Source organism: Oreochromis niloticus, linkage group LG11 (assembly GCF_001858045.2).
Source record: "Oreochromis niloticus isolate F11D_XX linkage group LG11, O_niloticus_UMD_NMBU, whole genome shotgun sequence".
Taxonomy (NCBI): domain Eukaryota; kingdom Metazoa; phylum Chordata; class Actinopteri; order Cichliformes; family Cichlidae; genus Oreochromis; species Oreochromis niloticus.
In genome coordinates, this window is record NC_031976.2 from 33,735,758 (window position 1) to 33,747,971 (window position 12,214).

At 40.1% G+C, this 12,214-nt stretch overlaps 1 protein-coding gene across 2 annotated transcripts; it reads right to left on the minus strand.

The window, feature by feature from the left end:
* Window positions 1-2,490: 2,490 nt before the first annotated feature.
* On the minus strand, window positions 2,491-12,136 carry rab5ab (RAB5A, member RAS oncogene family, b). Of its 2 annotated transcripts, none has more exons than XM_005472864.4 (6): window positions 11,999-12,136; window positions 9,886-10,102; window positions 8,934-9,085; window positions 6,894-7,016; window positions 6,556-6,649; window positions 2,491-4,443 (listed from the first exon to the last, which is right to left on the minus strand). In XM_005472864.4, the coding sequence occupies exons 2-6, from the start codon at window positions 10,049-10,051 to the stop codon at window positions 4,328-4,330; spliced, it is 651 nt and encodes a 216-aa protein (XP_005472921.1). In that variant the 5' UTR covers window positions 10,052-10,102; window positions 11,999-12,136; the 3' UTR covers window positions 2,491-4,327. The 2 variants fall into 2 exon arrangements, with proteins under 2 accessions (XP_005472921.1, XP_003443197.1); XM_003443149.5 differs by having other exon boundaries at window positions 11,929-12,108.
* Window positions 12,137-12,214: the final 78 nt, after the last annotated feature.

Consider the following 12,214-nt stretch of genomic DNA (forward strand, 5'->3'; position numbering starts at 1 on the left):
CTTGACTTCAGTAGACTACACTTGAACTCACCAGCCACTTTACTAGGTGCACCTGTTCAACAGCTTAGTGACGCAGATATCAAATCAGCCAATCACATGGCAGTAATTCAATGCCTTTAGGCGTGTAGACTTGCTGAAGTTTAACCTAAGCATCAGAATGGGGTAGAAATGTGATTTAAGGGACTTTGAGAGTGGCATGGTTTCTGGTGCCAGACGGCTTATCTGAGGATTTCAGAAGATGTTGATCTACTGGGATTTTCCCATGCACACCATCTCTAGGGTTTAGAGAAAATGGCCTAAAAAAGAGAAAATATTCAGTCTGCATTAGTTCTCTGGGTGAAAATATCTTGTTGATGTCAGAGGTCAGACATGGACTTCTTCAAGCTGATAGCAAATAACCTAAGGTATGCACATTTGGATGGTAGGATCAAAATTTGGTGTAAATATTGGGGATGCTCGTGTTGGGGATATTTTCTTGGCACACTTTGAACCCCTCAGTACCAAAAAAGCATCATTTTAAATGCTACACCTACATGTGTATTGTTGCTGACCATGTCTATGCCTTTATGACAAAGTGGTGGCTCATATCATCTAAACCTTGGTCTTTGAACATGACATTGAGTTCACTGTACTCAAATGGCTTCCACAGTCAGCAGATCTCAGTCCAATAGAGTACCTTTAGGATGCGGTGGAACAGGAGATTCATGTATGTGCTGAATCTTGCTGGATCTATGCCATAAAGAATTAAGGCAAAGGAAGAACCAGCATGGCGTTAGCAAGGTGTAACTAATGAATGGACTGATGAGAACATGAGCACTTTTTCTAGTAATATTAACCAAACAGTAAAAGCCACATACACATAACCAGTCACTTTTAAGCCTTTTAAACATGCAGCCATTCACACAGCAATGACGCATCACAATGTATCACTTTAACACTTTGACTTGCAGCGTGAAGAAGCTGCAAGTCATTCTGCCACTAGATTGAAATTGTAATTGAACTTAATTAAGTTCAATGAAATAATTTGTATGACAGAGATTTTGATGCTGACCTATACTACAGAATACATAAACCAGAATATCTCAGCCTTATTTATTTTTTTTAACTTTTCTTTGTGATGGAGATTGTTGATTGTTGGTATACTTCTTTAAGCTGCTCCATTTTTAAAAATGAAGCATTAGAAGTGGTTTGTGGGTCACTGGTCACTGCAAAGAAGGAAAATGCACTGCCAAATTCACAGGCATTTTTAACTTGTATAGTAATTATTTATATCCAATCTAAATAATAATAATAACTGCATATTTAGAATAATTATATGAGTAATATGTACAGTATATAAGTGACTTCATAGTGTAGTGGTTTACACATTTACCTAACAAGCAGAAGCTCACTGACTTGATCCTGGGATGAGATGCAAATTCCTTGGAAGGTGTGTCGGGAAGGCCATCAGGACTCTGCCACCTCAAATATGTCACTGCTTGCTGTGCTGGCCTTGTGAATGAGGGAACAGCTGTAAGTACTTTTTAGTATATACGGTCTCTATAAGAAAAATGTATAAAATCAACACAAAATATGAACATCAGTATCAGTAATGTTTATATAGATGTATTTGTACACATATGCATGTTGTACTACAAAAACCAAACAAAGCTGACGGCATATGCAAACAAGGAGTCAAATGCTTTTGCCACAGAGGTGTGGACTTTAAATGGTTTAGATAATGCAGAACACTGGTCAGGTCTTCTGACACATCACACATTTGTGTCTCCATAACATCCAGCATTCAGTATCTTAATTTCACAAAATTACCTGCAAATTTGATATTCTACCCATCATTTTAATCTTGACAGTTTGTGTTTAGTTCTTTTGGCATGCTAGAAAACAATTACCTGGTAATTATACGCATAATGATTTCAAACCTTAACAAACTCTTCTACAATGGGAGGGGTGTAATAGGACCTTTGGTGAGGGGGTGAAGTTTCCAGTCCATCACAGAGAGAAAAATGACGACAATAAACACTCTCACATCCCTACAGGCAATTTCACACCACCAATTACATGGCATGCATGTCTTTGGACTGCAGGAGATGAGCATAAGCCAAAGTGATAGCATCTTGCTTTGGCTTGTATGCAAAAACCAGCAAGTCAGGTACATGTACACAAATCCAAGGAGCAACTCAAGCAAACCCAGTAAGACTCCAAATCTCTGAATCCCTCCAATCCAGTGTCAGTTCTGTTTGACATCAAGCTAAGCTAGGCCAAAGAGGTTATTGTGATTGGTCTGATTTGCCTGTTTATTAGGATTACACAGAACGTTATGAGTTATTAAGTATTTTATATAGATCCAGTCATTTTTGTTGAGATTCCTTATGACTCCATTTGAGATGTGGCCAAAATGGACATTTTGCATCATATACTGAGGAGGATATGGGCCTGACATGCAGTGTCAGACTGCTCCTCATATCACAACATGTTCAGAGCAAAAAGCTGTACAACAGACCTCTTTATTGGATTTATTAAGTTGTATTCAGACACTCAAAACTGATCAGCCCATCACTAGTAATGCTGTTTTTACATCATTAAAATTCATTGAGCTGTAAGAGAGACCACCAGTTAGGTTAATTATGCTACTTCCTTATAGCCATAAGGTTAGCAAGTCCAATACAGTCCATCATATAAAATCGAAGGGCAGTCATCAATAATTAAAACATGATCAACACTGTGCAATGCAATAAAAGTTCCTTTCAAACACGACCATGAACCATTTCTGAGAAAAGTAACAAGACACCAGAGAGGGATTTTGTTAATAACACTACATATACCTAAAAAGACCACCACTGCTTAACATTTGACCAGTTTGTGACAAGGTCTAGAATGGAAATAAAAGTAAAAAGAAAAAAATGCAGACCTATAATGAACTGTACAATTGTTCGGAATCTCTAGATAAATTTCCTGGTGAGCTCGCGAGCTCTGCAAGCTGTACTAAAGGAAGAAGACAACATTGCGACATTGCACCCTATAACAACATTAGAGTTTTTCGTTTACCCCCCCCCCCCCCCCCCACAGACTCGTGACATGGGGTGATAGTCCAATTTTCTGTTTGTATGCGGTCTGAAATTTTAAAACCACGCCCCTCCTTTCATCTACATTACCCAAACTGATGCAGGTTGACTACTGGCCTGAATGGAAACAGAGCAGATTAGCTAAGCTGAAAGTTTAAACATATCACTAGTCATACGTTCAAGTCTTTGCAAAACACAAAACAGGATGTTCGGCACTCTTACAGTTTCCTGTTGATTTCTCTCTCTACGTCACTCCAATTTTTTACTATGACACTGTGATGACAACATAAGAGCCTTCTTTAGGTCAAATTTTCAAGTCCTCTTTGTTCAAACTCCACATTTTCGGCACCACGAAGGCTTGTTGTTGGGTACGATGTACAGAAATCTGACAAGCGTTGCTCTATACATGGCTGCACATACTGAGGAGTCACATGTGTATAAAGACCGTTTCTTTTTCTTTTTTTTTTCCTTCTTCTTCTTCTTCATGCTAGAATTTATTCAAACACCAAACAGTACCCATATTTATTTTCCACAGTCTCCCCTAAATGAAGTCTTGGAGGGATGCATCTTCTTGTGTAACAGATGTGAAGAGGGAGGGAAGGGTTGTTGGTTTGCACGATAATCATTTCCTGGCACCACTGAGACACCCAAGTGGCTCACAACAAAGAGTCTGAGAATCCAGGCATCTCAAGATGGGGACAATTTTTTTTTTTTCCCCAAATAGTGAGCAAAAAAACCCGAACAAAAAAAAGATTAACACACGCACACGCACACACAAATGGGCAACAAGCAGCCGACCCTGCCAAGTGGCAAATGAGGCAACACCTTCTCATCAGAAACTCATGCAAAACATGATCACACGCTCACGGATTTTTCGCTCACTCATCTTTCTTAACCGGGGTTAGTCTTCCAAGTGAATAAGAGATAAAAATGTGTTTTTCTTTTTTTGTCTTTTTTTTTTTTTCCTTTAGGCGTTGTAGTGATACATGCATCCATTATACTGATATACACTTCTTAAAAAAAGTTTAAAAAAAAAAACAAAAAAAAAAAAAAGGAGAACATCAAAAAAAAAAAAAAAAAATAAAGTATTAGAAATGCAGCTATACAGAGTCTTTTAGCTATTCCAGGGGAGTGAGGTTGAAGTCAGGTCTGACGTCAGAAAGCCAAGAAGCCCGATGTCCAGATGTTGTTCAGGTGAGAAGGAGGGGAGGAGCCAGAAGGAGGAGAGGGCATTTGTGTGGGGAGCATGAGCAGGAAGAGCTGGGTTAGTTAGCGCAGCAGGGGCGGCTGGTGGGCTGAGCAGTCTCTGTCAGGTCCACTCCCCGATTCCGTCCGGTGCTGGCTCCGGTCGCTTGAGGCTCATTCTTGGGTAGTTTCTTTGCTGCAGTGAGAAAGACAGTGAATCAGTAATGCACCTAGAGAAATTTTAGAAAAGCAAAGACCACAACCTGACAGGTGATTACATCAAAAATTATTTGAAGAGTAACTTCAAATAAACCCATTATTTTTGATATATTTTATATAATACCTAATAATTTTTTCCAGTAGCAAATTTGAGCTTTTAGAGATATATTCGAGATAAAATGACTCTTATGTTCAAGTCCGTTTTGCAATAATGCTGTCACTTTGCTTTTCAGCACGACCTCCTTCTCTGTTTTTGCCCCTCCACAAGAGTCCAAATTCACTTCCCAAAGCAGCGTGTCAGGGTGAAGAAACATTATGCGAAGTCGCTTTGAGATATTAATCAACTTACTAAGCAAATAATATAAGCCCTAAAATGTATTTTTGAAAACCCCTGAAAAGTATCTAGCACTGATTTCTGGCACAGCCTATGTGTCTGTGTGAACAGTTACACCCCAACTGTTGCAACAATGCTAACGTCAGGGCAGGAATGCAGCTAACAGCTCTTACCAGCCATGCAGACATGACTGGTATTGTTTTTACTCGATGAGTCATAGTCTCATCATGGCCACATGTGAAAACCACCTTTGTGCTAGTTCTTACTACAATAGGTCTGTAAGTACTTTGGTGGGTGTTCATTTGTCCAGGGACAGATTTTGTCAACACGACGTCATAACTTGCCATGATCTAGTCATGACACTTTAGAGGAGTGTGGCTAGGATCAAAATGAAGGTTTAGTCGGAAGATGGGTGTGGTCCTACACCTCAGTGGCACCGACGCTCTCACAGCCAAATGATTTTCATTTTTTTCCCCCCTTTCTTTTATAAAGACTGATCTGCTTATGGTCTTCTCAAATACTTCCTGATAATAAATTATTTTGCCTATTAAATGTTTAGAATTTCTCACAGGTCAGTGTCATCAGTCCAAACCTCAAAGGTGTTCAGTTTATGGCCAAAAAAGAAAAAAAGAAAGAAAAGGGGAAAAAAAAGAAAAGAAAAAAATCAAAACAATCAAACGTGAATAAAGGATTCAGTGTTAGTTTGTGGATGCTTACACAGTTATGGCAATGTGTCCATCATCAGTTAAAACATCTGCATGAAAAAGCAAAAAACACTTCCATAGAACTGACAGCAACTAATCAAGACCTTTCGCAATTTAAAAATAACTTGGCAGCGCTCTCTGGTGGACAAACTGTGTACTGCTTCAGTGATTACACCTCAAACTGCATTTTACAGTGCCAGCTGGCACACCATATTCTGCAAGACATTCCACTGAGTAGACTAAATAAATACAAAACTGAACTAAATATAGTTAAGATTTCAGAAGCTGCATCACAGTTCAGACTACATCCCTCAAACAGGATAACTTCCTTCAGCAACATGAAAGCTTAGCCAAGCGTCACCACTCTGAGACCAAAACTAGATTCAGATTACAATGTCTGTTCCAATGGAACATTACTCGAGGTTGCCGACAAAGTTTCAACAATCGGGGATAAAGATGGACGACTGAGTGAGCACTATGCAACATATAATTTCAGAACCTGATGGACTGACTGCTATGGACCTAGTTGCAAACATCCTGCGTTACAAGTGTCCACCATTTATCTGTGAATACAAGAGTCATTTAGCAGCTGCTAACGAACCACACAGTTCACTTTAAAACCCGCCGGTTCTTGCTAACACTCTGCAGCGGCTTTTTTTCATTGATCCAGCTCAGTAATGACAGATGATCACCTGCATATAAATACTGCACACACTTATTTAATATTTGCCAGGTTTATGGATTGAAGACAACCGACTGCCCAGTAGTGCATTACGTAGCCTATTATTACACAGCCTGCACTCAAATGCACACTTGGATGAAGGCAGTAAGAGCCTCTTGTGCACTTTATCATACAAATGCACAGCCTAAGATGAATCCTACAATATTATATTTACACAACACGACAGGTGCACAGCCACCAACATTTCCTGTTAGTAAGGATACTTCAGAGACGTTTCAGTGTGCTTAAATACTACAGCTAGTGACTGGCTCTGAAGGTCACGAGCAATATTTCACCTCATATTTGAAGTATTGCGGCGGAGACACTTACCAATGGCCATGAAAATCTCATTCACGTTCATAGAGGTCTTTGCTGATGTTTCCATGAAAAGCAAGCTGTTGTCATCTGCGTATGACTGTGCATCCTGTGAAGGTTACACCAAAATCATTAGTTTTTCATAGTTTGAACTGACAAAGCAAGGAAGCAGCAGAGAAAGCCAAGTAGGCACGTTCCAAGCAGAGGATGTTTTTCTCTCTGCAGATTATTAATAACAATTTTTCCAAGAATTATTTACTGTTAGCTTCAACAAATCCTGCTACAAAGTCTACTTTATTTGACGATGACTTTGCAGCTCTGCTCACATCTTGAAGTTAATTACGAAGACAAACCTGGAAGTCCAGTGCTCTCTTGTTTGCGAGATCAGCCTTGTTCCCAGCCAGGGCTATTACGATATTTGGACTGGCTTGTCTCTGAAGCTCTTTAACCCAATTCTTTGCCCGTACAAATGACTCCTGGAAAACAGATCGGGGAGGGGTAAGTGGAGGGGCTCAGTTAGTGAAAATAGCAATAAGGCCTGTGTGATGGACGATAACAGGGAGACTTTCCCATGATGTCCGATTTGTCTGTCTTTTAAAGGAAGTTCCAGGGGACACAATCATTATACTGATGCTTTTGATGAGATACTACAGTAAAAATCACAGTGTGCAGAGGCTGTACTACGACTTATACAGCACAAAAAACAAATGCTGCATTCAGCCCGATCTCTTTAAAACAGGGGTGTCGAACTACAGGCCTCGAGGGCCGGTGTCCTGCAGGTTTTAGATATCACCCTGGGTCAACACACCTGAATCAAATGATTAGTTCATTACCAGCCCTCTGGAGAACTGCAAGACATGTTGAGGAGGTCATTTAGCCATTTAAATCAGCTGAGTTGGATCAAGGACACATCTAAAACTTGCAGGACACCGGCCCTCGAGGCCTGGAGTTCAACATCTGTGCTTTAAAAGATCACCACCTTTAACAATAATAAAGAAATGTCAAAGCGCTTTATAGCTTTCTGTGCTTTGCTTTTATTAAAAGATAAGGGGAACGACATTTCTACTGACTTTGTCACTAAAGTAAAACCTATAGGATAGAATAATGCTGACTTTAAACTCTGCTCTGTTCTATATTCTATTTGACTTGTATTAGCTTTTACACAAGAATGACCCCCACCTATCCAGATACATACAGTAGATGAAAGGAAAAATAATCTCTCTACATCCACATGTTAACCATGCATCCAGAGGCCAGGAAGCAATTCCAATGCAACTTTCAGGTAATATGATATGTACAATAAAACTAGATTAGCTGCTCTCTTACTGGCAGCTGCTTCATTTATTTATCAGTTTGTTTAAAATGCAATGTATCGTGCTTTTCCTTTTTTCTCTCATTGGATATTGTTACGCTGGATCTCCATAGTACACACAGAAATGGACATCGGTGTTTGTGAAAGTAATCCCTGTGAGCCCAAATCTCAGACTTCAGGCTCCTCTCTTTCAGCCACTCTGTTCTACTCTTGGCCCTGTATGTTGTCAGTATTAATCAGCCTTATGGTCACATCAGGCCCACAGCTCTGACTGACCACAAACTCCACCCACCTGCTGTTAGAACATTTTGTTTACAAGGACCGAAAATTGTTTGAGATTCATTTTTTAATTTTCTTTCATATTTTTTGTTAGAATTCTTCCATTTTTAAGGTTAACATCTTCCACCTTATGTCCAACTTTCTGTTAAATTTGGTATTCTGCTTTTGCTTGGCTGTCACAGCACCTTGTAAACTCTGCATTTACAGGTGCTAGACAAATTAAGTTCTTATTGTTAAAGGGTGGAGGAAGCAAGTTAAAAGAGCTTGTCTCAGCTGAGACTAGAGAAGAGCTGAGAGGTTACACCCACTAATGTCCAGCAGAAGGTAAACAAGGAGGATCTGGAAGTATGAATCACACAAAGCTACTCTGAGTTAAGAATAGGTGCATGAAGCTGGAAATTAGCATAATAGGTTCCCTCTGGGCTGTTGAAGCAGACAAACAGTGGAAACAGGACAAATCATTAACCTGCACACGGTCTACATATTAAACAGAGAATAATATGTTCTCTTTGTCATGAAAATATCCTGACATGTAACCCGTCCCTGACAATGCCCCCGGGAGACATCTAAGGTCTAAGCACTGTCTGCAAAACATTGTCTGTTGAGTGATGAGTCATTTCTTAATGTGTCAAGATACCAAAATAAGGTTCTGTTTTTAGCTTAACCACTGCTTAGAAATATTAAGGTGGAAAGCCCCACTACTTCCTCATCTTCGACAACAAAGTTGTTTGAGCTAGCAAAGGTAAATGAAAACAGGTGCGCCAACAGCCACACAGACAGATAAGCCTGGAATCTGACCTACCTCATTTGTAATATCATAGACCACGATGGCTGCCTGTGCACCTCTGTAATACATGGGAGCCAGACTGTGGTAGCGCTCCTGACCGGCCGTGTCCCAGATCTCAAACTTGACTGTTGTGTCGTCCAAACATACCGTCTGAGTCAGGAAGGCAGCTGCAGGGGCACAAAGCAGAGGGACCAGTGACAAGTGGGTCTTTAAATACTGAGCTACACAAAAGTGTTTCAGTCAGGTGACTTTGGGGATGACATTAAACATCCAAAATCAAAATGGGTGTGATTTGCTCAAAGGCACTTTTTAAACGACGTGTTAAACTTTAGTTAGAAACCTCTGCTCCGTTTTAACTGAAATGAGAACTGTGAATAATACTTAAATGTTGTTTTTACCCAGTCAACTAATGCCAGCAGACCACTGACTGTAAAGGACTTTTTTTTATCTTAGTACACAGCCTACGACGCAGACTAGTAGTGGTGGAATGGCAGGAATCTGATTTGATTATTTTCAGTAGTGAGTACAGTAAAGGTGTCACCTAGCACTGAGGGTGACATTATCAAGATAACCAAAACCTAGTAGCCTAATGGACCAAATTATTTGCATAGCTGCCTGTTCTTATAAGGCATTTTTATATTGACAATTCCTCACATTCCCCCTTTTCCCAACTGAATCTCATATTGGCTACATGCTCTTTTGAGGAGTTCCAGTTTCCCCTGGTGATATTTTCTCGGTTTCACTCCAACACACCGTGTTGATTCTATTGCCTTACTTTTTAAATGAACTTTGTGCTCTGGGACTATGACTCTTAGTACAGCTAACTGCATGTAGCCGTTATGTTGTCTAGCGTAACATTTAGTATATATTCCATTATGTGGTTTACTGGAAGTCTCAGAGATGGCCTGTTCACAGAGCAAAAACAAACACGCCAACACTGACTTATGATGACGTAAGGACTACGTACCTCCAATTGTGCTCTCTTGGAATTCATGAAACTGACCCTTAACGAAACGAAGTACAAGACTGGACTTTCCCACCGCGGACTCTCCTAAAAGCACCAGTTTGAACTGGCAAATCTTGTTGCCTGCGTTTGGCCCATTGGGTCGCGTGGCTCCGCCTCTACTTGCCATGTCACACTGTCTGGTCTCGTCCCCGGGATGTGAAAAACTGTAGAAAAACACCTGAGCAGGAGAAAGAAAATAAAGCAAGGTGTCACTATAAAAGAAGATCTTTATGTACTGATACAAAAATTAAAGATAATAAGAATTTATGTAGTAATTTTGCCTTTGCAAAACATTTAGTCCCTGCAACAACCAAGAGCCAGTTCAGGGTTTTTCCTGTATTTAATACATTTTGGTAGCCTCCAGAGATTTTGTCCTCTCCCCAAAGTAAAATAAAAGAAACAAAAAAAGAAAAAGGGAAATGGATCCCCCTGGTTAAGTAAGGTAACACGCTCATTTTATCAATATACAGACCAACTGTCAACCCTAAAAGGCAGATTGTGAACCAGGAAAAACCCTGCAATTGATCAGTGTTTTAAATTATTCAGTTTAGCCTTTGGTTAATGACCCACACCACTATTCCTAAATCTAAAAATAAAGCTTTTAAGAACTCTTCATAAAAAGCTCCTGGAAACTACTTTTTTTAAATGTATAGATCTGCATATAGAGCTGCGTATCAGGGCAATTGATATTTAATCTTTTAAATTTTATAATGTTGTTTTAACTATATTTCTTTTAAAATAAGAAGTCCAAATCCAAAGGTAAAATGTCACGGCTAATGCCGTGAACATGAATGGAAACTTACTCTAGTTTGGTACAAATTGACACATTACACATAGTTTCAAATTACCGGATTCTCATTCAGCTACAAACATTAGTTGGATGTCCGCGATAGTAACAAGCAGCAAAAACAGATTTAAAGAGAGAGAGAGAGAAAACTTTGCTTGACAGCATGTTCAAAGTTTCGGAAACTGATGTCATACATATATTTAAACTTGTGCCTCTAACGTACTTACCCTGTACCAGTTCAACAACAATTACAAATGGCAAGTTCAGCTACTGTTCTGGCAGTGAAAACCCCAACACTCACACACAAACAACGTGTGTGTGTGTGTGTGTGTGTGTGTGTGTGTGTGTGTGACTTCAACTACGTGAGGCAGACAGTTAGAAAGAGGATTATGGCACCAGTCTGGACACATGTGTGGGGAAAAGTATTTGAGTTAATTTGGTGGTTTTGTTGTTTGGTCTTTCATGATTTTGTAGTCAAACAAACAACAGCCACAACAACAGATTAGCTCTGTAACTTAGACATTAACCATTTCCACCATCAAACTAAACACAGAACATCGCTCCAAAAATAATTGCTGTCAACTTCGAGCGTCGAAATCGCGTTACGACACAGAGATCAGCACAAATAACCTGTTGTGTTGTTGCCGAGTGGATCGTTTTAGTTGGTAGCAACTGCTAGCGTTAGCAACATAGCTAGCTCCTAAGTTCAAAATGCCTAGTCCAAAACCTAATCTGCGTTTGTTATGAAGCATGATTTCGCTTGTGTAACGCTGGTGTCAGTGCGGGTAGCAGCATACCAATCAAGCTTACACGCACTAAATATGACACTTACATAAGGTCTGAAAATGTTCAAACTCAGATGATGGAGGTTTGGGTGTGTACAGCTAGTGACACCTAGCTAACGTTAGCTCCATGACGGTGAATTAGTGAAGTAGCTTATCAAGCAGCGTTTGGGAGAGGACTGCAGCTGTTTGTGATAGTAAAAGTGGATTAATGCTAACGTGTCGGTGATCTGAACGTGACAGTACCTCCAGATTTATCAGCAGAACAACGTTAACTAGGCTAAGTTGTACGGCCCTTCCAGTGTCGGCTAGCTAATGTTAGCTAGCCAAATAATAGGTACTGGGCAGGCTAACGTTGTTCAGCTGCGGCCGCATCGGGAGGAGCCCTCCGGATAGCCTACAGCTAGTCAGCTAAAGCTAATATTAGCTACTTACCTATCAAAAACAGGAGCGTAGTTAATGTTAAAGGTATCTCCAGGACAGTATTTGCAGTACTTCAACGTACGTTCACAGTGTGTCGAGTATCCAACCAGCTGCTGTAACGTTAGATTTCATAAGGCTCTGCGGTCTCGCTCTCCCAGTTCTTTCAACTTCCCTTTTCGCATTGTACGAAGGATGATGACAGATCGTATGACTGGAATTCACAATCCGCCTGCGTATCAGGATGGCCAACCAATCACACGCCAGGATTTATACCAAATTTATTGAAATATGTCTGTCT